Consider the following 27047-nt stretch of genomic DNA (forward strand, 5'->3'; position numbering starts at 1 on the left):
CGGAGCTTTACGAAACAAATCAGTGATTCGGAGCGTGATTTCAGCAGTTTAGCCGTTTGATAGGAGATCACTGATTTGTTTCGTAAAGCTCCGAAGTAGTGTTTTGAAATCGGCCCATCACTAGGCTATATTGTTAAAAAGTCATTATTTAGTGTTTTTTTGGTGCACAAAAAGTATTCTTGTCACTTTATAATATTAAGGAAGAACTACTGAACTCACATGAACTGATTTAAATATGTTTTTAGTACTTTTATGGATCTTGAGAGAGGAAATGTCATTGCTTTGAATGCAGGCCTCACTGAGCCATAGGATTTCATCAAAAATATCTTAATTCGTGTTCCGAAGATGAATGAAGGCCTTACGGGTGTAGAACGACATGAGGGTGAGTAATTAATGACATTATTTTCATTTTTGGGTGAACTAACCCTTTAAATGTGAATTTTGAAGCCTCCATGTTTTTTTTTTTTTTTTTTTTTTTTAAAAACACATAGGTTGCTAACAAGTTGTTAGCACCTTTAAAAAAAACCTTATTTATAAATTATTTACAGTTGTTTCTCTAGATTTACAACACCATCCAACATTCTAGATATTTTTCCTCATTGTAAGTTGAGCCATTCACTGCCTGCAACACCAGCAGTTTTTCTATTTTGTATAATAGCCTCTATTTATAATATTTTGTTGACTTTGTAAGATTATAAATGTGGTTCATTCAGTTCAATAGATGGAGCTAAAAAGAATTTTGAAACCATCTTGTAACTTTTCATTGAACATTCATTAATCAAAACAGGAAGGCCTAATTATTTTCAGTTTTGAAGCTTATGTTCAAGAACCAGTAAGTCATTTGAATAGAATGACTTTTCACCGTTTCTGCATGGATGATAAATAATTTACATGAGCTAAAATTACACACATTTACAAGTATGTGTGTGCGTGTGTGTGTATGTATGGTCAGGGTATATACGGCGCCCTCAATAAACTACATTTCCGAAGAAACTACATTTCCTAAGAAGCACTGCGTTCTCCAGGGATCTGGAGGAATATGGATTGCGCTTGCGTAGCCAGACGTGGCAGCGGCATCATGGCTTCTTGGAACCGATACGGGAGACGTTGGAGACTGATCGAAATGTTCCTATTCTTGTCATTGGTGAGTCTTTTTAAAGAATTTAATGGATCGGTAAGATCAATAATGTGAAATGCGCATATCGGACAGATGTTTTGTATCTGACGTAAGACGAAAGCGATAGGAAAAGGGAAAGATCTTCTGCCCCTCTTGCAGCAGTAGCTCAAAGTTGACAGCAGAAGAGAGAGACTCAAGATCAATCCGTCTCATTCATCAGTTCTCGGGTCTTGTTTTTGGTGCTTATACACCTGCAACTGTGTGCTTCACATGCATGTTCTCATGCAACTCTCTAATGTCAAATCGGATTCACTAATTCTTTTATTAAGCGAGCATTTCACTTATTATTTTACTTATGCATATTGCTTTAATATGAATTATAATGTGTCATGTTAGGGGCGTTTTTGAATTAATTTTTGAGGTCCTTTTTAGGTCAATAGTGTGATGGATGCATGTTATTTTTGTCCAGATCTGTTATTAAAAAGTACATAGCCTACAAGAATACATAGCCTACAATTTATGCATACTATGCACTTGTTATATGATGAAAAAGTATTCAATTAAAAGCCATTTTGATATTTTTAAGAACTTGGTGGTCTAACTGAAAATTGCCTTCTTAAAAGAGGTTTTATTTTTTATTTATCAAAAACTACAAGAAGTGAAGCATTTTTATTAAAAAGATAAATATTGTTAATATTTGAAAAAGTCAATCAAAGTGAAACATAGAGGACCCCTTTAGACCCCCCATGGCTTTGTCATTTAGTTTTTAACTTTTATGTCTTTTTATGAAATGGCTCGTTTTATGACCAGTGAAGGAAACTTGTTGATATCCATCCCATGTATCCCCCAAAAAAAAAAAAAAAAAACTTTATTAAAAAATAGTTGTGTATTCAAGGTGCAAGGAAATAATTTTTGTATTTTTAACCTGATGGTTACATTAATTAATAACTATAGCGCTTAACACTTCTAAAATCATTAGATCAAAACTATAGAGCGTTTTTCAAATGATGTTTGAAGCCAGCAAGAATACAAAGATGGGATGCGCTTTTACAAAATATATATCACGGACTAGTATTTGACAGGTTCCCATGATATAACAACATATGAAACCATGGAGGAACCAACTGATGTTTCTACTTCTCTATTATGATTTTATTTTAAATTTATCTTACAGTTTGTCTTAGGGCGTTTTATATTTACCGTAGCAATGTTATTTAACCTTGATGTCTTCCTTGTTCTGTTCTTAATGAACATGACAGAAGTGAGCTTGTAATGTTTAGAGCTAATTAACCCACATTTGCTTCAGTTTAAAGTGCATCAACCCTGTTTCACAACTGATTTGTGAATCAATGTGGGCCGTGTCCTCAACGCATTGCTCGGCCACGTCAGTCAACTCTCATTACGCAGGAGCTTTCCTGTTTCACATCCTGTTTTGTGCCTGCCACCACAAACAAAGGTACCCTCCTGAACTGTTGGAACTTAGTGGTGGTTAGGTGGGGGAAGAGAAACCTCTTTCTGTTGTCTGTGCTTCTCTCCAGCCCTCCTGCTTGTCAGAGCAATTTATAAAATCTCTTAATCTTGATTACAGGCACCCCACAACCCCCTCTCTTCCCCATTCCACATTTCTTAGTCCAGCAGAATGCTGTGTATGGAAACGACTAGCTGTGTTGTGCACCTAGTACAGTAAGCTATTGCAACTCATTGTGTGAGAACGTTTGACTCATAGATTGGCTGTTTCAGTTGTGGAGTCATTTCCTTCTGTTTATGAATTATCTAGATCAGCTTTACAGAGGCGAAGCCCCCCGTGTTGTTTGGCTCAGCAGGAAGAAGCATGTTTGAGGAGCGGTACGGTTTGTGCTGAATCAGTGAGACCTTAAATGTGAAAATGAGCTTCTATTTATTAAGCAGATTTGTGATGATGTCCCTTGCGCAGTGCATGGTAGATGACAGCTTCCACTGCTGATTAAGCAAGATGTTTTTGCGTTGATGTATGACAGATCATTTTTTGTTTAAGTGTTTCTCATACTGTGCAAAACATGTCAGCAAGGTCTGCTGCTGAAACTCTGGTGTCCTTGAGTGGAAGATTAATAGCAGGAGCGAAAGCATCCATAAACCACAGTCAAAGATAATATAGTGGACATAATTAGATCACTGAGGAATTGTATAGTGTGCTATATAGTAGAACCTTGCAAAAATGCCTCCAAACGTTTTGTGTGATTTTTCTTTTTTTATTATTTATTAATGATCTACTGTTAAAGGAATAGGAATAGCCACCAAATTTGATCAGTTTTATCACCAGAGTTTTATCATCGCTGACTTACCCACATATTATTTATTTTCTTTCTTCTTTAAACTACTATAGTTGATGTTAGAAGGTAGAATGTCTAAGCTTATGGTTTGCAAGTGAAGTTGATGGTGATTTGTAAGGTTAAGCTGTAGGGCATAAAGTAACCTGATCGCTATAGTACTCTGAAGCCACACTGTAAAACCGAACAGTGAAATTAATTCAATTAAATGAGTTTGTTTCACTCAAATAATAATGAAAGTTCATTGTACTTAATAGAAAAAAGTTGCATGAACTCAAAAATTTCTTTGTAGTAAGCTGAACTTAATATGATTGAGTTGAGCTGCAGCAGATTTCTAATTAGCATGCTTTGCATCAGACCATTAAAAACTGTTGAAATTAAGTGTTATTTTTTGTTTTTCACAAGATTAACATATGGAGATATAAGTTAATGTTTAATGTTGTGTTATGTTGGGATTCAGGGGGGTTCTGTTATGTTAGTTTTGTAGGGTTACCACTGTGGTGAAGAGTAGAGCCTGTGGTTATGTTGAGGATGAGCTGCAAAACATTTAAGACCACATATGTTGTTTGATTACATATATGCAAGTATGTAATGACTCTCTGATAGTTATAATAGCATGTGTTATTTGCTATGTAACATTTAACCAAGATCTGAATGTGATGTTTATGTAAATTAACTGTATGTAATTAACATTACGATGAGTTGGGAAAGGGATGCTGGTGACGGGATTGTCAGTGAGAGACACCTGTGCACCACATCGGCCTTGATCCGCTTCCATGGCTCTCAGCCCCGCCCCACTTGTCACAAAAATTATAAGTTCTACCAACTTTAAAAAAATGAGTTAGTTTACTTAAATGTTTTGAGGTAATAAGTTTCCTCAAATGTTTTGAGTATTCTGAACTTATTGGGTTTTACAGTGCATATGTGCGATCAATACTTTTCATATTTGTTGAATCCTTCAGGTTTTAATAACCTTGATCAATGCATAAAATATGAAGAGAAAAGAACCCCTGCAGGTTTCAAATGGTCTGACCGTGCAAACATGGGTGATATGATATTTTCATTGAGTTTGATGTTCTGTTATACACTACTATTAGCCTTGCCAGTTGTGTTTTACTTTATCTGCATTTAGCACTTTGGAGTTTTTAGATTTTACTTGGAAAACACACACAGTTTCTTCTTTTAAAATTTCTGAATGGGTTGGAGTTAAAGAAGAGATTGGTTTTGAAAGAAATAGAAAACCATGTTTCTATTGTAAGAATTTAATTCTTCTGCATGCTGCTGAAATCTATGTCATATCTCTCTGTCGAAGAATTGTTTATTCCCCAGTTAATGATTTGCAGACCATCCCTGTTGAGTTGAAAAGTCCATAAGGAGTTCCTTGAAAAGCGGCAACATAGAGATTCAGCTAGGAATAGGCAGAAAGATCATTCACCCCATTCCTTCCCTGCATGTTCCCTTCATTCTCTTGAGCCAGAGCTGCTCTTCAGAAAAAGTAGTAGCACAAAGCATGCATTTTTCCCCCCCCAACTTGTTCTGTTCACTTCGCATTGATCGACAGGAAGCGATCGGGCCTGTCTATCAAAGCTGTTCAGTGGATGATTTTAACAGTCACAGTTTTGTGCAAAAACTGGTGTTGTTAAGATAATGCCCACATCGAACACCACTGCTCAGGGAAAGCCAAATGAAAGTCTTTGTAACAGGTACAGGACATGATGATTGCCAGACAGTAATGGGCCCGTTCTATTGGTCGACTGTCAGGTTTGGACAGAGTGTTTGAAGAATAGGTGGTGCACTAAATAGGGATGGAAACCTGATGTGACTAGACATAGAACACTAACTCTTTTGTCTCTGAATGAGTTGAATGCTGCAGTTGTCTCTGTGCTGAAACTGTACATTTTCAGGTTTAAAGATGGGTCGTTTGAGAAAAAATCAATGTCTTTGGATTCTGTCCTGTTCTTTTACCATTAGTGTCATTTTTAGCAGTGCAAATCCTGTAGAGATATCTTTAAAAATGTTTTAAATAGAGATGCACCGATTGCAATTTTCTTGTCCGATTTCGATTTCCGTTTTTTTGTTAGTGAGATCAGCCGATACCGATTTTTGCCGATTCCGATTTTCTTTCTAAGAACTATAATTGACAACATTTACAAACAAAAATCTACTTTTCTTCAATGCAAAGTTTTATTTTCATTAAAAAAAAACAAGTAAAGGTCAGTAATAAAATATAAACAGCTCAAATAAATGCAATAGAATAAAGAGAGCTATGAAAGTTTTTTGGGTTAACTGGGTTTCTATTCAGGTAAGAAATACTACAGAAATTAAAGTAATCAAATGTAAAAAGACACATTCAGTGTTATTTTACATTGGTTACCTTAATTTCTGTAGTCTTTATTGTAAATATTAATACAGATCAATTCTTACCATTAAAGTTATAAAACGTATTCAGTCAAGAGCTGAAATTGATTTTCTTTGATTTTTGTTCTTTGATTAACATGACAGACAGCAGCAGGAATATTGGACTGCTGTCCCTTTAAGAGTTTATGAACGGTGTTCAACGGACCCAATATTGTTACACAGAACATGGGTTCACTTTCTTAGCTATTTAACGATTCAAAACTGACTGTGTTTATCTGTATACTCACCAAGATTGCCCGTGCCGCTGGTTTTGACATACTTTTGTATGTATTTGACAGTTTAAGCGCATTATGCTACTCGTTTTGGTACTTGTGACTCTGTTTGACTTGTCTCTGTTTGAGACTGAGCGTGGCTTGTTCGCTTCACTAATATAGATCAGTGGTGTGTGCGATTTCGGTGTGAGTGCGAAACCTGCGGGAATGACTAAAATTTATGCGCAGTAAGAACTATTTAACTGGAGCGAATGAGTCGAGTGAGAGAGAGGAGGCGTGTGTGTGTCACACGGGTGTGTGTCACTTCACCGTGACAGAGAAGAGAACGAGAACGCGCATTTGACGTTATTGCCTGTGCCGCTGGTAACAAAAAAGATCGGCTCTGAATCGGTAAGAAGTGAGACTGATCAGCCGATCACCGATCCGGGCCGATCATGAGGAAAATCGGCCGATTCCGATCCCTGGCCGATCAATCGGTGCATCTCTAGTTTTAAATGTTATCAGGAACAATCATATAATCATACTTCTATCATTTCCAACTATAATGTTAGTCAAGGTTTATTACAGAAAATAGTCATAATTTGGTTTATTTTTATTCATTTTTCAACCTCTCCCCGGCCCTTAAATGTATAATTCTGTATAATTCTTTTTGCTTACATGCCTTTAAGTCTTCAATGATAACACTTCCAAATGATTGCATTTTGCTGCATTTATTTATCTATCGGAGAGCGTCTGGTTCAATATAGTTTGCATTGCTTTGTTCATCATCAACAGGCTCTTCGCAAAGCATGAATTACATTATCGTTCGCAAACGAATCTGTGCTGAAATGTGATCAGACTGAAATGATATGGTGACTTTGTTTAAAGTCACTCTTTCCTAAATCCTTTGTAAGGATATGCAGAGCTGTAGGTGCTACACAAAGCCAGGAACAGCACACATTTGGACTGAATTTACACTTATTTTACTGTTATTGATTCATATTTTGTGTTCAGAAATAATACCAAAAAGACCAATATGTATAAAAAGGCATTGTTGACGAGTAAATGAGAGTGGTCATATTCATCTACCTCATGTCAGGAGGTGCAATAGTTCAGAACAAGCCATTTCAGCTTAGTCTTTTTGAAAAATCTTTCATGATGACCCATTCAAAGTTAATGTGGGACTTGAGTGACTTGCTGAAAGTAAGCTGGTCCTTTCAAATACATCAGCGAGTAGCTCTGACATTGCTTCATGATGCATCACCATGTCTGCTCTCCCTGTCAGCACGGCTGAAGTCAGAGAAGGTGTGATTTCTCAGGTCCCTCAGCTTTGCAGTACTTTAATTAGCCCTGACTATAATCTTCACACTCTCGCTGGCTCCCAAGGCGCTGGGGCCGCTGGGATGTCACCCTGTTGGCACAGGTTGTCCACTCCTCTGGATCCCATTTGCTCATACAGAGTAAATGAAATGTTCGCCACTGAATGAAAGGAAGAGAATGCTGTCTCTGATCCTTGTCCCTTTGTCTTTAATCTAGAGAGAATAAACTTTTTACTTACCAGTGACAGGTGAATTGAGAAATTAATGGCCATAAATATTTAATACATAATACCATAATAACAAATTCTTACCCACCATGAAACTGTATTTTGCATTATTGTTATTAATATAAAATGAATGAATAATTAATGTATATATTTTTATTTATTATTAATAACTATTGTTTATTAATTGTTATTTATTAATATAAATATTTTCTATGACAAAGGAATTTTTTTTCCATTACATTTTTTTTGCAGTCTTGGTATCCTGGCTCCTGTCACAAAAGAGTGAAGACGCATAGTTATTTCATTCCTTACATTTGATTTTTGATGGCCTAAAGCAGTGGTTCTCAAACCTGTCCTGGGTACCCCCCACCACTGCACATTTTGCATGTCTCCCTCATCTAACACACCCAATTCAACTCTTGCAGTCTCTACTAATTAGCTGATGACTTGAATCAGGTGTGTTAGATGAGCGTGACATGCAAAATATGCAGTGGTGGGGGGTCCCCAGGACAGGTTTGAGAACCACTGGCCTAAAGGGATAGTTCACCCAAAAATGAAAATTACTCCATAATTTACTCACCCTCAAGCCATCCTAGGTTTATATGACTTTCTTCTTTTAGCCAAACAGAGTTATTAAAAATATCCTGGCTCTTCGACGCTTTATAATGGGAGTGATTGGAGGATGAGTTTTTGAAGTCCGAAAAGTGCATCCATCGATCATAAAACATACTCCATGCGGCTCCGGGGGGTTAATAAAGGCCTTCTGAAGCAAAATGATGTCTTTGTGTAAGACAAATATCCATATTTAAAACTTTATAAAGTAAAATAACGAGCTTCCGGTGCGACAGCCATATGCATTCGACATACGTCCTAAAAGCGTTAACTTCCGCAAAACTCATTCTCCAATCACTCCCATTATAAAGCTTGGATGAGTCAGGATATTTTTAAAGGTGCCATAGAATGCTTTTTCACAAGATATACAGTGGGTACGGAAAGTATTCAGACCCCCTTAAATTTTTCACTCTTTGTTATATTGCAGCCATTTGCTAAAATCATTTAAGTTCATTTTTTTCCTCATTAATGTACACACAGCACCCCATATTGACAGAAAAACACAGAATTATTGCCATTTTTGCAGATTTATAAAAAAAGAAAAACTGAAATATCACATGGTCCTAAGTATTCAGACCCTTTGCTCAGTATTTAGTAGAAGCACCCTTTTGATCTAATACAGCCATGAGTCTTTTTGGAAAAGATGCAACAAGTTTTTCACACCTGGATTTGGGGATCCTCTGCCATTCCTCCTTGCAGATCCACTCCAGTTCTGTCAAGTTGGATGGTAAACGTTGGTGGACAGCCATTTTTAGGTCTCTCCAGAGGTGCTCAATTGGGTTTAAGTCGGGGCTCTGGCTGGGCCATTCAAGAACAGTCAAGGAGTTGTTGTGAAGCCACTCCTTCGTTATTTTAGCTTGTGTGCTAAGGGTCATTGTCTTGTTGGAAGGTAAACCTTCGGCCCAGTCTGAGGTCCTGAGCACTCTGGAGAAGGTTTTCGTCCAGGATATCCCTGTACTTGGCCGCATTCATCTTTCCCTCGATTGCAACCAGTCGTCCTGTCCCTGCAGCTGAAAAACACCCCCACAGCATGATGCTGCCACCACCATGCTTCACTGTTGGGACTGTATTGGACAGGTGATGAGCAGTGCCTGGTTTTCTCCACACATACTGCTTAGAATTAAGGCCAAAAAGTTATATCTTGGTCTCATCAGACCAGAGAATCTTATTTCTCACCATCTTGGCAAACTCCATGCAGGCTTTCATGTGTCTTGCACTGAGGAGAGGCTTCCGTCGGGCCACTCCTGCCATAAAGCCCCGACTGGTGGAGGGCTGCAATGATGGTTGACTTTCTACAACTTTCTCCCATCTCCCGACTGCATCTCTGGAGCTCAGCCACAGTGATCTTTGGGTTCTTCTTTACCTCTCTCACCAAGGCTCTTCTCCCCCGATAGCTCAGTTTGGCCGGACGGCCAGCTCTAGGAAGGGTTCTGGTCGTCCCAAACGTCTTCCATTTAAGGATTATGGAGGCCACTGTGCTCTTAGGAACCTTAAGTGCAGCAGACATTTTTTTGTAACCTTGGCCAGATCTGTGCCTTGCCACAATTCTGTCTCTGAGCTCTTCAGGCAGTTCCTTTGACCTCATGATTCTCATTTGCTCTGACATGCACTGTGAGCTGTAAGGTCTTATATAGACAGGTGTGTGGCTTTCCTAATCAAGTCCAATCAGTATAATCAAACACAGCTGGACTCAAAAGGTGTAGAACCATCTCAAGGATGATCAGAAGAAATGGGCAGCACCTGAGTTAAATATATGAGTGTCACAGCAAAGGGTCTGAATACTTGGGACCATGTGATATTTCAGTTTTTTAACTGCCTATTTTGGGGCAGATTCAGCGCGCGTCCCCTTTAAATGCTCGTGCTCCCCGCCCCCAAGCTCGCAGCTCTATAATACATTGCATAAACAAAGTTCACACAGCTAATATAACCCTCAAAATGGATCTTTACAAAGTGTTCGTCATGCAGCATATCGGATCATGTAAGTATAGTATTTATTTGGATGTTTACATTTGATTCTGAATGAGTTTGAGGCTATGCTCCGTGGCTAAAGCTAACATTACACACTGTTGGAGAGATTTATAAAGAATGAAGCTGTGTTTAATGAATTATACAGACTGCAAGTGTTTAAAAATGAAAATAGCGACGTCTCTTGTCTCCGTGAATACAGTAAGAAACAATGGTAACTTTAACCACATTTAACAGTACATTAGCAACATGCTAACAAAACATTTAGAAAAACAATTTACAAATATCACTAAAAATATCATGATATCATGGATCATGTCAGTTATTATTGCTCCATCTGCCATTTTTCGCTGTTGTCCTTGCTTGCTTACCTGCATAAAGTCTGTTGATTTGGCTGTGCACAGATCCAGACGTTAATACTGCCTTGTCTAATGCCTTGAACATGGGCTGGCATATGCAAAATTTGGGGGCGTACATATTAATGATCCCGACTGTTGCGTCACAGTCGGTGTTATGTTGAGATTCGCCTGTTCTTCAGAGGTCTTTTGCAAATTTACATAAGAAGGAGGAAACGATGGTGTTTGAGACTCACTGTATGTCATTTCCATGTACAGAACTCTAATTATTTAACTATGCCGAGGTAAATTCAATTTTCAGTTCTAGGGCACCTTTAATATAACTCTGATTGTGTTTGGCTAAAGAAGAAAGTCATATACACCTAGGATGGCTTGAGGGTGAGTAAATTATTGGGTTTTTTTATTTTTAGGTGAACTATCCCTTTAGTGGAATATTCCACATGTGTTGCCACATTAAGTTTTAAAGAAAAAAAAGGTGGTAAAGACTCGCAATTTGACTTGCCACTATTGTCAACAAGGGTCATACTATTGTTCTTAATTCAGAACTCAAGTTTTATTTATTTACATGCTAAAGCCAGTTTTACTCTCATTTGGGCCCAAGCAAGTGTTAAAGGTGAAGTATTTAATTTAATTAACACTGGTGGCACTAAATGGAATTGTGAAGATAAAGGGTTTGCCATTATCCAAACAAACAGGTAGTCCTAGGCCAAACTCATGACTTAGCTTGAATGCCCCTTCTTGGTGCCGGCCCTGCGTCTGGGACAATCAGGCTGCTCAAACATATTACAATTCCATTTGGTGCCGCTAGTGGTCCAGAAAATTACCTTCTTTACCTTTAATTTACCCTGCTTGCATGAGGTTTTCAGTTAAGACCTGGGATATGATAATGCTAAACAGTGGCTTTTTGTTTATTTAACATTTGTCCAGATGTAATGGTGTTGCTCAACAGAGTGTGCAGTGATGAATTCAGTCAGGTCACTGGCCATTCTCTCTCGTGTGGAGAATGCGAGTTGTGATTTTTAATGAGGGAGCATATACTTGTCTTGGTTTTTCATGTAGAAAGATGTAGGTAGTCAGTGTCTGAGGCACGTGTGTTTCTCACCAACCCTTCCATGTGACGCTCCAATGATGATGCTGATCAGTCTTTGCAGACTTGTACAGCTACTGTCTGTTGTTTTTTTTGTTTGTTTTTTGAGTTGTATTATGTAAAGTTGTTTTGCCCTTTTTATTGGGAGAGGAAGGAGAATACATTGTTCTGCATAATTTTTTTTCCCTCTTACACTGTTTGTTAGTTTTTGTTGTTGTTGTTGTTCGTAGTTTAAGTTTTCCATCCTTAGAATTGCCTAGTTTTTATTGATGCACCTTTAATACATACACCTTTTACATATTAAATGAAGTTCTTAGTACATCAAGCTCTTATCTCAGAAGAAGATCAAGGTAAATTTGGTTTCTTATGATAAAACCACTTATCTAGGCTTGACGATGTCACACATGGGAATTCTGTACTTACTGCCATGAGGAGTGGCTCTACAAAGATGTTTTTAAAAGTCTAACTTGTGAATTACTATCTTTACTTTTCTTTGTAGGTTTCTCTTCAATGTCTAGGATGTGTAAACTCTGCAGAGAGTCTCAAATGGTGTCGATAAGCTATCGGATGACATCCCAACAGACCAAATGAGTTTTCTTTCAGCATGTCATTTTGTAAATAACATTTGATCTGTCTGGTCCACTAACGGCTGAGCATTAATTTCTACTCATTGTGGTAGTGTCTTTTTCCTTCAAGCATGTGGCATGGGAAGATAAGGACGTATGATAGGTTGGGACACTGTCTTTGTTTGTGACATGGCCTGTCCGATCTTGTCATTTTCCTCTTCTTTAGATGACAGCACCTTTATCTGTTGTCGCTTTATCAGCTCAGCTCCATCCGAACTCAGAATCACATGCTTTTGCTGGGAAGACTGATGGAGAGTGTTGGAGAGAGAGCATGATCTGCCACCACAGGGCAACGCATACGTCTCACATCAGAGCACAATTTCGGGAGCTATTTCAGGGAGAAATAAGGTCTTTCAAGGGCTTGTTTTAGAATTTTTGTAGTGAATTTATTGTTTGTGACCAAGTTCTTGACTTTGTTAAGCTGCTTTCCAGTTGCTTTTCAGTAGAGAGGTATATTGATGTGATGTAACTACTTTTGTGGTTTGTTGGCTCATGTTTGTAATGGCCGTTGTCATTTCTTCTCAGTTTGACACACTGTCATGATTTCACAGAAATGCCACAATTCTATTGGCATGCGGTTTGGGATGTTGTTTTGAACCTCCAGGTGTTTGGCCTTGATGGTAAAAAATGTTGATCTCTGTCTGTCTCACCACCTCAGGTTGCAGTGTCATCCGCCCTGCAGGCAGCGAAGGTGTCGCCACTCATAGAGAGAGTCAATGACCACAAGGATTTCAAGAAACTTCTAAGGACCAGAACTAATGTTCTTGTTTTATACACCAAGTCAGGTCAGTCTATCTCAAAACTGTATTTCAAGTGCAATAAGCTTACAAATTACAGCTTGCAGGCAAAGATGCCAAGATATCTTAAAGGATTAGTTCATTTTCAAATGAAAATTACCCAGAGCTTTACTGACCCTCAAGCCATCCTAGGTGTATATGACTTTCTTCTTTCTGATGAACACAATCGGACATATATTAATAAATCCATCCACATACATCCATTATAAACATTAGGGCTGCGCGATTAATTGCATGCTATTCTCACGCGCATTCAGTAAAGCCGGTTCCCTGATTACCGCTAAATCGCCATCACCTGCTTTCAAATGAAGCGGCATTTAATAGACAGAGCCGTAGGTCACTGAAAAGCCACGCAATATCGCGTTCATATCGCAGATGAATCGCCTGCGATAATGAACGCGATATTGCGTGGCTTGTCCGTGAACTACGGCTCCGTCTATTAAAAGGCGCTCCGTTTAAAAACAGGTGATGGCGATTTAGCGGTAATCAGGGAACCGGCTTTACTGACGAAATGCGCGTGAGAATAGCATGCGATTAATCGTGCAGCCCTAATAAACATACTTCATACACCTCCGGCTGGGTTAATAAAGTCCTTTGAAGTGAAGCGATGCTTTTGTGTAAAAATAAAAATAAAAAAAAATAAATAAAAAAAATCAATATTGAACAAGTTATGAAGTAAAATATCTAGCTTCCACCAGACAGCCTTCCGTATTCTACTTGCGAAGAAAATGAAAACTCTTGCAGTTCAAAAAGCTTACGCCTTCCCTATTCAACTTATGGAAAAAGCTTAACTGACGGGAAGCCAGTTACGCTTTCTTCCTAAGTTGAATATGGAAGGCGGTCTGGCGGAAGCAAGATATTTTACTTCATAACTTGTAGTAAAATAACTACACTTTCTTAAATATGGATTTTTTTCTTTTTTTTTTTTTTCTTAATTTTTTATATCATATTGGGTTTGTTTGTTGGTTTGTTTGTTTGTTTTTTTCAGTAAAAGTGTGTTTATGAATTTATGGAGTTGCATTATAGTTTTTTTGTAAATTTTCTTTTCGCAAAGGAATGAAATATTTTAGTATTTTTTGAAAGAGATAAAAGTTAAGAACTTTAATGATTTAAATAAAACTTTAAATAAACTTTAAAACTTTAATTAAAACTTAAATGATTTAATACAATCGAAATATAAGCAATATTCTTGGAAATACACTAGAAAAAAAATATACATTTATAATGTTGCAAAAGAATAAATGCCGTTCTTTTGAACTGTGAACTTTTGAACATGTGACACTGAAGACTGGAGTAATGGCTGCTGAAAATCAGCTTTACCATCACAGGAATAATTTACATTTTAAAATAAATTAAAATAGAAAAAAGTTATTTTAAAGGTGCCATCGAATTGAAAATTGAATTTACCTCGGCATAGTTCAGTACATGGAAATGACATACAGTGAGTCTCAAACTCCATTGTTTCCTCCTCCTTATATAAATCTCATTTGTTTAAAAGACCTCAGAAGAACAGGCAAATCTCAACATAACACCGACTGTTACGTAACAGTCGGGGTGTACGCCCCCAATATTTGCATATGCCAGCCCATGTTCAAGGCATTATGAAAGGCATTACACAAGGGCAGCCAGTATTAACGTCTGGATCTGTGCAGAGCTGAATCATCAGACTAGGTAAGCAAGCAAGGACAATAGCGAAAAATGGCAGATGGAGCAATAATAACTGACATGATCCATGATATCATGATATTTTTAGTGATATTTGTAAATTGTGTTACGCGATTAGACATGTTGCATGACAAACACTTTGTAAAGATCCATTTTGAGGGTTATATTAGCTGTGTGAACTTTGTTTATGCAATGATAGAGTCGAGAGCTCTGGGGGGGCGGAGAGCGCGAGCAATTAAAGGGGCCGCACCATGAATCGGCGCATTTCTAATTATGCCCCAAAATAGGCAGTTAAAAAAAATTATTTAAAAAAAATCTATGGGGTATTTTGAGCTGAAACTTCACAGACACATTCAGGGGACACCTTAGACTTATATTACATCTTGTAAAAAAAAAAAAACGTTCGATGGCACCTTTTAAAGTGTAATAATATTTCACAATATTTCTGTTTTTAATGTATTTTGATATACATTTTTAATGCAGCCTTGGTGATATAAGAGACTTCTTTCAAAAACAAAAACTTACCAACCCCAAGCTGTTAAATGGTTGTGTACATGGCTAACAATAAAAATGTGATGCTTTTTTTATGTGGTGGGGTCAGTGGTTGGCTGAGCAGGTAATCATAATTACTGGCCTAACTGGACTAGCAACAAATCCTTACTGTTCCAACACTGTGTTAGCTATAAACATGCTGACTTCAACTTGCTCAGCAGGATTGTCGTTCTGCCATGACAGTATTTAACCTGAAAGAGAACTCACTATAGAAGCAGATACTTTTGTTATACCCGACAATGGAATATGTATGTTCATTGTGATTTGCCTTCTGACATTTTTCGAAACATGATGCATAAAGTCAAGCTTGCATTGATAGAAGTGTATGTGATACATGCCCTAAGGGAAAATTCATTGAGAAAGCTATGGTTCCGCTATATGCAAACAAACCTGTCATGCCACAATGGGTGGCAATCCTTTTAGATACTTGACCTTCTGTACAGCTTTACAGTTTTCTCTACTTACCACACTCTTTACCTGTGAAAATATCAATCTTATGGCCATGGACAGAGAAGAACTTAAAGAACAGAGAAGCATAAAGAACTTCAGCACCCTCAACTTAAGTTTTGCATCGCTCTCTACCAGCCTTTAGAAAAAAAGCCACCCCCTAACGCTGCATATTCATTTGCATCACTCCTGGCTGTTATTAGCAGAACCAGCAGGCACAGAGCCATATATGAATACCGTATGGATGAACGGTCCATAAACAATCTCCCACCCACAAAGCAAGGGAAAGAGCCTCTCAAGGTCTTGCTGTGCAAGATTTATTTGTTTCATAATTCACGACTCATTTCGAGCGCATGAGGTCATTGGGTAAGATTGTGTATCGAACACTGCGTTTGATTGATGGCTGACTAGCACTGCTCATCCTGTGAAGCATTTCCATTAGATGCATCCTGCTAACTGTGATGGTCTCTTTAGACTATAGGAACACTTTGATGATCAGGTGGTGCACAGGCATTTCTCATTCAAAAAGGTATTGGCTTCAACTCCGTTCATTCGATTACAGCCGGGACGTACTGATTGCCAGAACCTTGCAATTATTGTACCTTTGACCTTGGGCGATGTGATTAATGGGAAGAAAAGCAGATTGCGGGTTCAGTGGTGTAGTATGAGATCCCAGATTGTCACAAATGTGTAAATCTGCGGTGTAGTGAAACTGTCACTGTGTTTTCACACGTAGTACTTTCACACTGTGCGCAGTTGTTCCGTACTGAGGTGTGCTGGCTAAATGCTTTCATTATCAACATGAGTACTATGGGCAGAAAAGCTTGTAAAACATTCATTTCACTTTTTTGGATTTTTAAAAAAATGCATTATTTATTAATTTATATTTCATCAAAACATTTTTGGCCTACCCTTTTTATCACCAAGTAAACATTGTTATTATTGCACTTGTCCTGATGACAGCCGCAATCCTTCACCACACATTTTAAGGAAATGATGATGTGCAAATGTATACGTAATTCTATACACATTTCTAGACCAGATTGATTGATTGTGTTCAATATCAATCATGTAAACAAATTGGTAACACTTTACAATAAGGTTTCGTCAATTAACATTAGTTAATGTATCAACTTACGTGAACTAACAATGAACAAAACATGTTACAGTATTTATTAATCTTTGTTGATATTAGTTAATAAAAATACAGTTTTTCATTGTTCACATAGTTAATAAAAGTGCATTAAATAATGTTAACAAACTTTTGACTTTTTTGATTAGTAAATGTTGAAATTAACATGAATTCAGATGCTGTAAAATGCTGTAGAAGTATTGTTCGTTCTTAATTCACGTTAACTACTTTAGTTAACTAATGAAACCTTATTGTAAAGTGTTATCGATGAATCTGATTTTATGGACATATTTTAATGTTTTTGAAAGAAAGGCATCTTATGCTCATTGCATCAAAAGCTGCAATTTATTTGATCAAATATACAGTAAAACGGTAATATTGTGAAATTTTTACAATTTAAAAAATTGTTACAATTCTATTTTAATACATATCAACATTTTATTAATGCATCAATCAGTCTTCAATGTCACATGACCCTTCAGAAATTCTAATATACTGTTTTGGTGCTCAAGAAATGTGTTTTCTGTTAAAAACAGTTGTTCTGCTTAATATTTTTATGTAAACTGTGATACATTTTCAGGATTCTTTGAGGAATCTTTTATATAAAATTTGAAATAGGAAACTTTTGTAACATTTTAAATGTCTTTACAGTCACTTTTATATACTCCTGTGTTTCACCTGAAATGTTAGACTGCTTATATTTAGTTTAGTGTCTAATTTAGGAGTATTATTCAGAGAGTGATGGGAATCCACACCATTCCCCTTTTTGTAATTTATTTTTGTATGTATTCATATATTCCCCTGCAAACACATTTTAGTAACTAACAATCGGTTTATAATCTGACTAATTGTGCAATCAGAATGAAAAGCTTTCATGTAAACACCTAATCAAAACATTATACAGCACAGATTTTCTCACTCACTCACACACAGATCTTTTGAACTAGTAATGGCTCCCTGTAGCCTATCCGAATGCAAATCAGAAGCATTAGCTAAATGTGAAAATACATTTGTAAAATTATGTATAAAACATTAAATATTATGACATTATTATTAAACATTAAATGGTATGGTAAATGTTCAAATAGTTACTTTCTTTAATTTCATGCATTATGAGGGAATTCAAGCGTTATAATTGAGGCTATTTATAGCATGCGCACTGCGGGTGACATGCAGGCTCCGTGCGGGCTTCCAGGTGCCGTGGGCACAGTGTTGGAGACCATACGCTTACACTGGAGACAAGCTTATGATATTTAAGGGTGTTACTGTTTCTGCAGCATGTCTCTTCTACAGTTTAAATGTGTTTTTGTGCCCTCAGCTTCATCTGGAGATGCTCATCTAAAGCTGCTGTCTGATGTGGCTCAGGCCGTGAAAGGTCAGGGTACCATCGCCTGGGTGAATTGTGGGTGAGTCTCCATCAGTTTGGCTCTTGTATTTAAGCAGGTTACTGCCAGTGTACTTTTTTGCCACTAAGGTTAAGACAGTTGACATCCTGATCAATTGGTGTTGCTCCAATTCTAATATTGAGTCTTTATACTAGCTGTGACTTAATAAAATCAACAGCAATACATGCGGTATGAAGGCTTTAGGTGGTGTTTTGGACTACAGAGCATGTTTCTGGTCAAACTATATGTTAATGTTGAACTCTTTTTATTTTGAAATGTCCGGGAGAATTTCGCTGCTTCAGAAAACAGTACGCCAATAGAGTAGTATGTCCGAATAGTATTCGAAAAACAGTAGACGAAAAGTAACCTACTGACCTACTACTTCCTCCGAGATTCTGAAATGCACATTCAATGGTCACTTTACTATCCTATGAGGCCACGGGAGAGGATTTATGAATGGTAGTGAAATGATGTAACGGTAACACTTTATTTTAGGGTCTTTTAACTAGTTCCTTATTAGAATGCATATTACTAGAATATTAGCTGTTTATTAGTACTTATTAAGCACATATTAAAGGGTCATGACCCCCCCCCCCCCTGGAAAAGTGGGAGTGTAGAGGGGGTGGGAAAGGGGAGAGAACAACCAATGAAGCACAGACATACAACACACTCATTATACAGAGTAATGAATATTAATATATGAGCACAGAGAAGATGACAACACACTCCCAAGCACAAGTGAGAAATGCGAAAGAATATTTAATAGGGCTAATAATAGGCTACTTTGATTACGTTTACAAGCACTGCAGTCTCAAAATCAGTCTTTTGTCTATTAGAATAATCGTGTCGTCGCGTTCAGATAAGCTACACCACTGTATCAGTGTGCAGTTTGCACATATAATTCATTTGAAGAAGACTTGATGAAATATGTGTGCATAACTGAACCATGCTGGATAATGTTTGGTGCAGGAGAATGTGTGAAATAAAAACTTTAAACACGGAATCTTTATTCTGTATATGATATATGATCCACGTGGCAGGAGCTCCGCGCTGAAACCGATCATACGCGCGCTCCGCGTGTAGCTATAGCATAACAGTCGTATTTTTCATGTGTTCGTATTCAAACTCCAGTTCTGACCGCATCGTGGGCAAAATACAAACAACACATGTGCTGCTGTGCTGAGGGAAATATAGCCTATACGGCTTGCGTGTTTGAACGCAGCTAGAGCAGGCAGAGGTGATTGAGATGCACTTTTGTGACATTTGAATTCTCCGCTGTAATTTGTGCTGGTAGATTACAGCAAAACAATCCACATGCACACAAGCCTCTGCTCTGGTCGCGTTTCAGGAAAACACATTGTGTTGTGGCACTGAAGAAACGAACACCAACGATATGTCTCTGAATGACAAGAGACCGAGGTGAGAGAAGTGATACTTCTTTGTGCATAATACCGAAATTATAATCTTATGCATACTACAGCGCAGTGATTGGATTAAATGAGCTTCATGTCATGAATATATATGTCGAGATTCGCTCAAAACGGTCTACGTCAGCATGTTCGACCATGCCCATACTTGGGCCGAAAGTACACGATTACGTCAGATTTTGTGACGTTGCTCTGACTCAGCTTTTCAAACCGTAAGTGTTTTCAATGATGTGCAGCCTATACATATCTGTTTACATCTCAAAAAAAGTGTTTTGGGGTTTCATGACCCTTTAATGCCTTATTCTGCATTCTTAATCCTACCCAATACCTAAACTTAACAACTAACTTACTAACTATTAATAAGCAGTTAATTAGGAGTTTATTGAGGGAAAAGTCGTAGTTAATAGTTTGTGTTCCCTTTACTGACACTGGTAGGTCACGTGACAGTAACATGGCGGATGTAGTACGTCTGAATATACTATATAGAACATACATTTTTAACAGTCATGAAGTACGTTTAAATTGAAATATTCAGGGTTCCCGCGGGGTCTTAAAAAGGTGATAAAACTACAAATCCCATGATAAATGCAACACCTGCCTGCGAAATACGTCAGCTTCTCCTCAGAGTTTGTTATAAAGTTCAGCTACGTGTGGAAAATGGGAAAGTGTACTTTCAACGAGACATGGCTAGATCACAGCAATTTCTGCTGTTGGTTACAAGCGGTACCCAGCTCCAGGTACGAGGTTCACTGCAAACTTTGCAAAAAAAAAAAAAAGAGAAATTCAATTGGGGACTCTGGGTGTGAAGGCGCTGGAGTCACACGCCAGAGCGGAGAAACATAAGCTAGCCGCAAAATGCCTTCAGCGGACTCGACCAATTAGCCTCAACACAGCTGTCGTCCTCCTCAATGCCTGGTCCCTCCGGTCTCCAGCGCAATATTATCGCAGCTCCGTCGAACAACCTTCGAGGTACTTTTGGATCGACTGACACATCGAAAGCCGAGGTGCTTTGGATACTACACACGGTGACTAAACACCACTCATTTAATAGCAACAGTGAGATTAGCAATCTCTTCCAAGTGATGTTCCCTGATTCAGTATTCGTGAAGACGTTCTCCTGGAACAATGGAATTGTTAAGTCGAGGTACCTGGGCTCACAGTTCATGGGACAGTGCGGGACCCACACACACACACACACATCAGATAATCCATGCTAGATAGATAGATAGATATTCTAATTATCCCGAGGTAAGTATCTATCTATCTAACATGGATCATCTGGTGTGTGTGTGTGTGCGCTACATTGGTTGTTACATGGGTTGGAGTAGCCTGTTCAGTCTCTATTATGCTATTAAAGGGATAGTTCACCCAAAAATGAAAATTTTATGTTCATCTGCTTACCCCCAGCGCATCCAAGATGTAGGTGTCTTTGTTTCTTCATTAGAACACAAATGATGATTTTTAACTCCAACCGCTGCCGTCTGTCAGTGGTATAATGCAAGTCAGCGGGAACTTGGACTATAAGAGTAAATAAAACATGACAGACAAATCCAAATTAAACCCTGCGGCTCGTGACGACACATTGATGTCCTTAGACATGAAACGATCGGTTTGTGCGAGAAACCGAACAGTATTTATATCATTTTTTACATCTAATACACCACTATGTCCAACTGCATTCATCACTCGATTCGTTTGGTCTGATCGCGCTCTGACAGCGGCAGTGATGTCTCGCGCATATACTTCAATGAGTGCTAGACATCACTGCCGTTGTCAGAGCGCGATCAGACCAAACAAATTGAGTGATGAATGCCGTTGGACATAGTGCTGTTTTAGAGGTAAAAAATGATATAAATACTGTTCGGTTTCTCGCACAAACCGATCGTTTCGTGTCTAAGGACATCAATGTGTCGTCACGAGCCGCAGGGTTTAATTTGGATTTGTCGTGTTTTATTTACTCTTATAGTCCAAGTTCCTGCTGACTTGCATAACCCTGAATATATAAGTACCTACTCAGTGTACGATTTCGGACTTGATTATTCATAATTTGACCTTTAAACCTAAATTATTGCACAGGATGCGTTTACATCAATGTTCGTGGTGATTACATTGTATTTTCTTGTGGCTTATTTTGTTCCATTGCATTCTAGTTCAGCTTAAGTGTCAGAGCTCAGCATCTTCTTCTCAGCATCTTTCCCTGCCTTAAGAAAGAGATGTCACAAAAGTAGTTTAGATGTATCTGATGATTAGCAATCAAAGCTTGTCTCTGAATCATTTCTTAATGTCTGAGTGATAATGTGTAGGATGTTGTAGGATGTGAAGCTTATTCTGGCTTAGCCAAGCATGGTTTCTTTTTCCAGAACCAATCTTTAAAGTACCTTTTTGAGACCATCTTGGGTACATTGAGTCCCCTTGTGAACAACTTATATAAAGCCTGGTTTAAAAAAAGTAACTCCACACAGGCAGCAGTGTGATAGAGCAAAGCAGAGATACGCCCACATAGTTTCTACAGATGACAGGGACCTGAGAGATGGCCAACTGCAGTCCACTGGGGGATACCATTAAGGAAGTAGGTCATGGACAGAGTGGGATCAGTATGAAGAAAATGGGAATGCAATAACCCTGGAGTCTGAACGATCCAATGGGATATTCTATGAAAATTTGTTGAAATAAGCCAGCTACTTTTTCTCCAAACCTTCAAACTTTTCTTGGCTTTCAACTTCCTCATTTTTTCCACTCAACTTCTTTGAACCCAGCAATCTCGGACAATAACTGTTTTCGTCTTCAGCAATTTTGAGTCTTGGATACCCACTTCCAAACCCCCCCTGTGCACAAAACCTATTGACTCATGACTTTCATGCTTTAGATTGGCTTATGGTGCTTAAAAAGGATGACCAATTATTTTGGCGTACCGAAAAGGGTCATGGGGCCGGGGAGGGTATGAAGGTGTATGTCTACGCATGTGTGCTTATTGCCATCTGTGATCATCTGAGTCGGCTCGTTCAACACACAGCATGCCTAATTGACTTTCCCACCTGACAGACTGAGCTCTGATCTCTGCCGCACCTCTCTCGGTCCTCCCACATAGGTGTTATGTGGGATATGCGTAACGCTAATGATGGCGTCTCATCTACCTTTAAGGGATGGAGCTGGTTGGGGGCGGATGCTGTCAGAAGCGTAATTGAATTCTGTCTCTTTGAATTTCCATTAGCATGGGGCTTTAGAACGCTGCTGAGTCCTCTCTGCTCCTATTTGTCCTTATGTAATACATTTCCATGCTCATTATCGCTCAAAGGAAGGGAAGTCTTTTCAGTGGAGCGATCTGGATCTCTTTGGGAGGGTGTGGGCGTACGTGCGGTGACAGTGGGACCAGGTAATTGTGGGTCCTTTCTGTTCTCAGATTCTGTCGAGGTGTGAGTGTGAAGATAGAGTGCTTTGTTGCTGTTGTTTTTATTTTTTGTCATTGGCTGTATGACAAAGATGAATTTGTCTGGAACTGGAGTGTTCATTTTTTTTGTGCAATGAATTTAGATAACACTGATTTTTGAATCCCTCTGTGGCACTTTCCCATAAATAGGATACAAACTAGGACAAGAAACCCTTAAAAACAAACGTTTTATTTGTTGTTTTTTTTCATCAATTGGCCAGTGAAAGTAGATACTTAATCTTCAGAAAATTGATCGTCAACCTCACGAAGTTTGAACTAAATATTAAATGAGCAGTTATGTATTCTCAGTTCATTTTCTGTGATTTGCTGTTTCTGTTTTTGAAATGCACATCAAATTTAAATTTCTAGAGCTGGCTAGTTTGAGACCAGATCAACTTATTTCCCATATGTTTTTTGATAATGTTTTCTTACTATAACTTGAGTAACATGGTTGAATGGTTGAGCATGATAAATTCATTCAGAACTACTTTTTGTGTCTTGAGAACTGCAATTGTGTACTTCTCATCATGTCGAAATGGTCCAAATTATTTTATTACTTGTGATAAAGACATGTGATGTTCAAATCTAGCTACTTTTCATGCTACATTAAACTTATCTAACATATTTCTCACAATAAAACACATGGAATTAAAGGGTTAGTTCACCCAAAAATGAAAATAATGTCATTAATTACTCACTCTCATGTCGTTCTACACCCGTAAGGCCTTCGTTCATCTTCGGAACACAAATTAAGTTATTTTTGATGAAATCCGATGGCTCGGTGACGCCTCTATAGACGGCAATGAATCTTTTGTTTAGAATCAGTGATTCGGAGCGCCAAAGTAACGTGATTTCAGCAGTTTGGCATTTTGACACACGTTCCGAATCACTAATTCGCAACAAAAGATTTAAAGCAGTGTTTTGAAATCGGCCATCACTAGATATTGTTGAAAAGTCGTTATTTTGGGTTTTTTTGGTGCACAAAAAGTATTCTCATTACTTTCTAATAAGATTGAACCACTGTACTCACATGAACTGTTTTAAATATGTTTTGAGTACCTTTTCTGGATCTTGAGAAGTTCAGTGGAATTGCTGTTTATAGAGGCCTCACAGAGCCATCGGATTTCATCAAATATATCTTAATTTGCGTTCCGAAGATGAACGAAGGCCTTACGGGAGTAGAACGATATGAGGTTGAGTAATAAATGACATTATTTTAATTTTTGGGTGAGCTAACCCTTTAATGCTTCAAAATAAGTCTTGGGAAGGGTTTACCGTATTGTGGAATGTTTCCTATCTACACGATGCCTATCACCACATACTCATACAAAATCCATTTAACGTGCAGGGCTTTAAAGCTGTAAAAAGTCGCTAAAGCGGAGCAGGGAGGAAAAAACACTTAACTTTTCTTATCTGGAGACCCGTGGCTCTGAATTAAACCACTGAACACTGAAGCAAAGGAAGCTGAATGTCTTGTCCTTCAAAAAAAAAAGAATGACAGGGTTTGCCAAAACTTTGAAGCGGCCATTACATTAGCTTATTGCTGTGGTCATCTGTCGCTTCCCATGAGCAGCCTCGTATTGCTGCTACAGCAATTTATTAAATGTCTCGGGACATTAATTGTATCACTTCACTTTTTGGCTGCATCAATTTGCATGACAAATGTCCTTTGAGGACCTGTGTTATAATAGAATAATGTGATTATAATATTTGTTGAGCATAATTCGTTATGACTTGATGTTCGCTTTCGCCTCTGAGTTTGCACAAAAAGTATGAAGATAATTGATTGTGCTTGGAGACACTGTACCGAACATGGTTGCTTTAAACTTTGTTTTCCCTGCATTTCTACCAGGGTTGTGTGAATTTGAATAAAGGAAGTAAAATAAAATGAAATGCAAAGAAATTAATGTTATTGCTGTAAGTGTTGTTTTTAATACTTAAAGGTGCCAAAGAACATGTTTTCCAAAGATGTAACATAAGTCTTAAGTGTCCCCTGAATGTGTCTGTGAAGTTTCAGCTCAAAATACCCCATAGATTTTGTTTTATTAATTTTTTTTAACTGCCTATCATTATAAATGTGCCGATTCAGGGTACGTGGCCCCTTTAAGTCTCATGCTCCACGCCCACAGAGCTCGCGCTTGCCTTAAACAGCATAAACACAGTTCACACAGCTAATATAACCCTCAAAATGGATCTTTACAAAGCGTTCGTCATTCAGCATGTCTAATCGCGTAAGTAGAGTATTTATTTGGATGTTTACATTCGATTCTGAATGAGTTTGAGGCTGTGCTCCGTGGCTAAAGCTAACATTACACACTGTTGGAGAGATTTATAAAGAATGAAGTTGTGTTTATGAATTATACAGACTGCAAGTGTTTAAAAATGAAAATAGCGACGGCTCTTGTCTCCGTGAATACAGTAAGAAACAATGGTAACTTTAACCACATTTAACAGTACATTAGCAACATGCTAACGAAACATTTTGAAAGACAATTTACAAACATCACTAAAAATATCATGATATCATGGATCATGTCAGTTATTATTGCTCCATTTGCCATTTTTCGCTGTTGTTCTTGCTTGCTTACCTAGTCTGATGATTCGGCTGTGCACAGATCCAGACGTTAATACTGGCTGCCCTTGTGTAATGCCTCGATCATGGGCTGGCATATGCAAATATTGGGGGCGTACACCCCGACTGTTACGTAACAGTCGGTGTTATGTTGAGATTCGCCTGTTCCTCTGAGGTCTTTTAAACAAATGAGATTTATACAAGGAGGAGGAAACAATGGAGTTTGAGACTCACTGTATGTCACTTCCATGTACTGAACACTTGTTATTCAACTATGCCGAGGTAAATTAAATTTTTGAATCTAGGGCACCTTCAACATAACGTAATTTTTAATGTAATTTTTCAACACGAGTTAAAAAGGAAGCCGTTTTAAAATTGGAACTTTGTCTAACCTGAATTCTATCAAAAAACAACTTTTATATGCTGTTTGATATATCATTTTTTTGTGTATGTTTCTCACCACAGGGATTCAGAAGGCCGCAAACTCTGTAAAAAAGTCAAGGTAGACCCCAGCTCAAAACCTAAAGGAGTCGAGGTCCTGCATTACAAGTAAGAATAGACTTAATTTTTGAGAGCAATAAAACAATGGTAGATGGAGGTCTTACGAATTATTACTGAGAATTATGAGCACAGCAATTCATCTTGCAGTTTTGTGTTGCTTTTAGGGATGGGACCTTCCACACAGAATATAACAGACCAGCCACATTTAAGGTACTTTCTTTGAAGATTACATTTTGATGAAGGCATCTTTGCCAAAAATTGCAGCATTTTTGAAACCTCTTTTGGAATCCAGTTGATCAATGTTTCTTTGTTAGACATATGGATTGACGATCAGCATTTTCAGTAAATGGCGCCTGTGCCTTTTCGGATGCATACTGTCATTTGTCAGTGGATGATTTGCTCTTTGTTGTTATTTACTCGCCTAACGCCCAGTTTTCCCATGGCTGTTATTTCATAGTACTCAGCCTCAAGCACCAGAGCCAAAAGTCCAAGGTTCATAAGTAGACGAATCAAACTTGTCTCCCATTGGTTTCTCTCACCTATCTCATTCTCCACACGCCTTTCGGCTCAATTATGACCGAATGTGATGAGGCGTTGATGAATGGCTCTGGAATGAGTGGAGCTGTAATGTGAATATGTTAAAAATGAATGAGCTGAGCTATGCTGGATGATGAGACAGTGATGGGACATGTTCGCTGGCGCCACTGGTGTGGAAAGAATGGAGAGGTCTTATTAAATGCACCTGCTGTTAAGTACCACATACTGCTCTTCATTCTCCTTTGGTTTAGCAATAATGCTGTACTTTGAGCACTTCATGTCAAGGGAGTGATTAGTTCCTAATGTCTAGGATGCATAGATTAGGACATAAATTACTGTAATCGTGCCAGAGTGAAATGTTTTTCATTGGTGATAATTCTC

General features: G+C 38.1%; 1 protein-coding gene across 1 annotated transcript in view; it reads left to right on the forward strand.

Moving 5' to 3' along the window:
* The first annotated feature begins 995 nt into the window (after positions 1-995).
* The window catches only part of pdia5 (protein disulfide isomerase family A, member 5), a 72304-nt gene continuing 46252 nt past the window's right edge, over positions 996-27047 (forward strand). Inside the window, exons 1-5 of the mRNA XM_048193538.1 lie at positions 996-1144; positions 12883-13009; positions 18136-18223; positions 26094-26177; positions 26294-26339. Of these exons, the coding sequence (XP_048049495.1) occupies positions 1040-1144; positions 12883-13009; positions 18136-18223; positions 26094-26177; positions 26294-26339 (450 nt within the window). The 5' untranslated portion in view covers positions 996-1039. The remainder of the gene's footprint in view (positions 1145-12882; positions 13010-18135; positions 18224-26093; positions 26178-26293; positions 26340-27047) is intronic.

Source organism: Megalobrama amblycephala, linkage group LG6 (genome assembly GCF_018812025.1).
Source record: "Megalobrama amblycephala isolate DHTTF-2021 linkage group LG6, ASM1881202v1, whole genome shotgun sequence".
Taxonomy (NCBI): Eukaryota; Metazoa; Chordata; class Actinopteri; order Cypriniformes; family Xenocyprididae; genus Megalobrama; species Megalobrama amblycephala.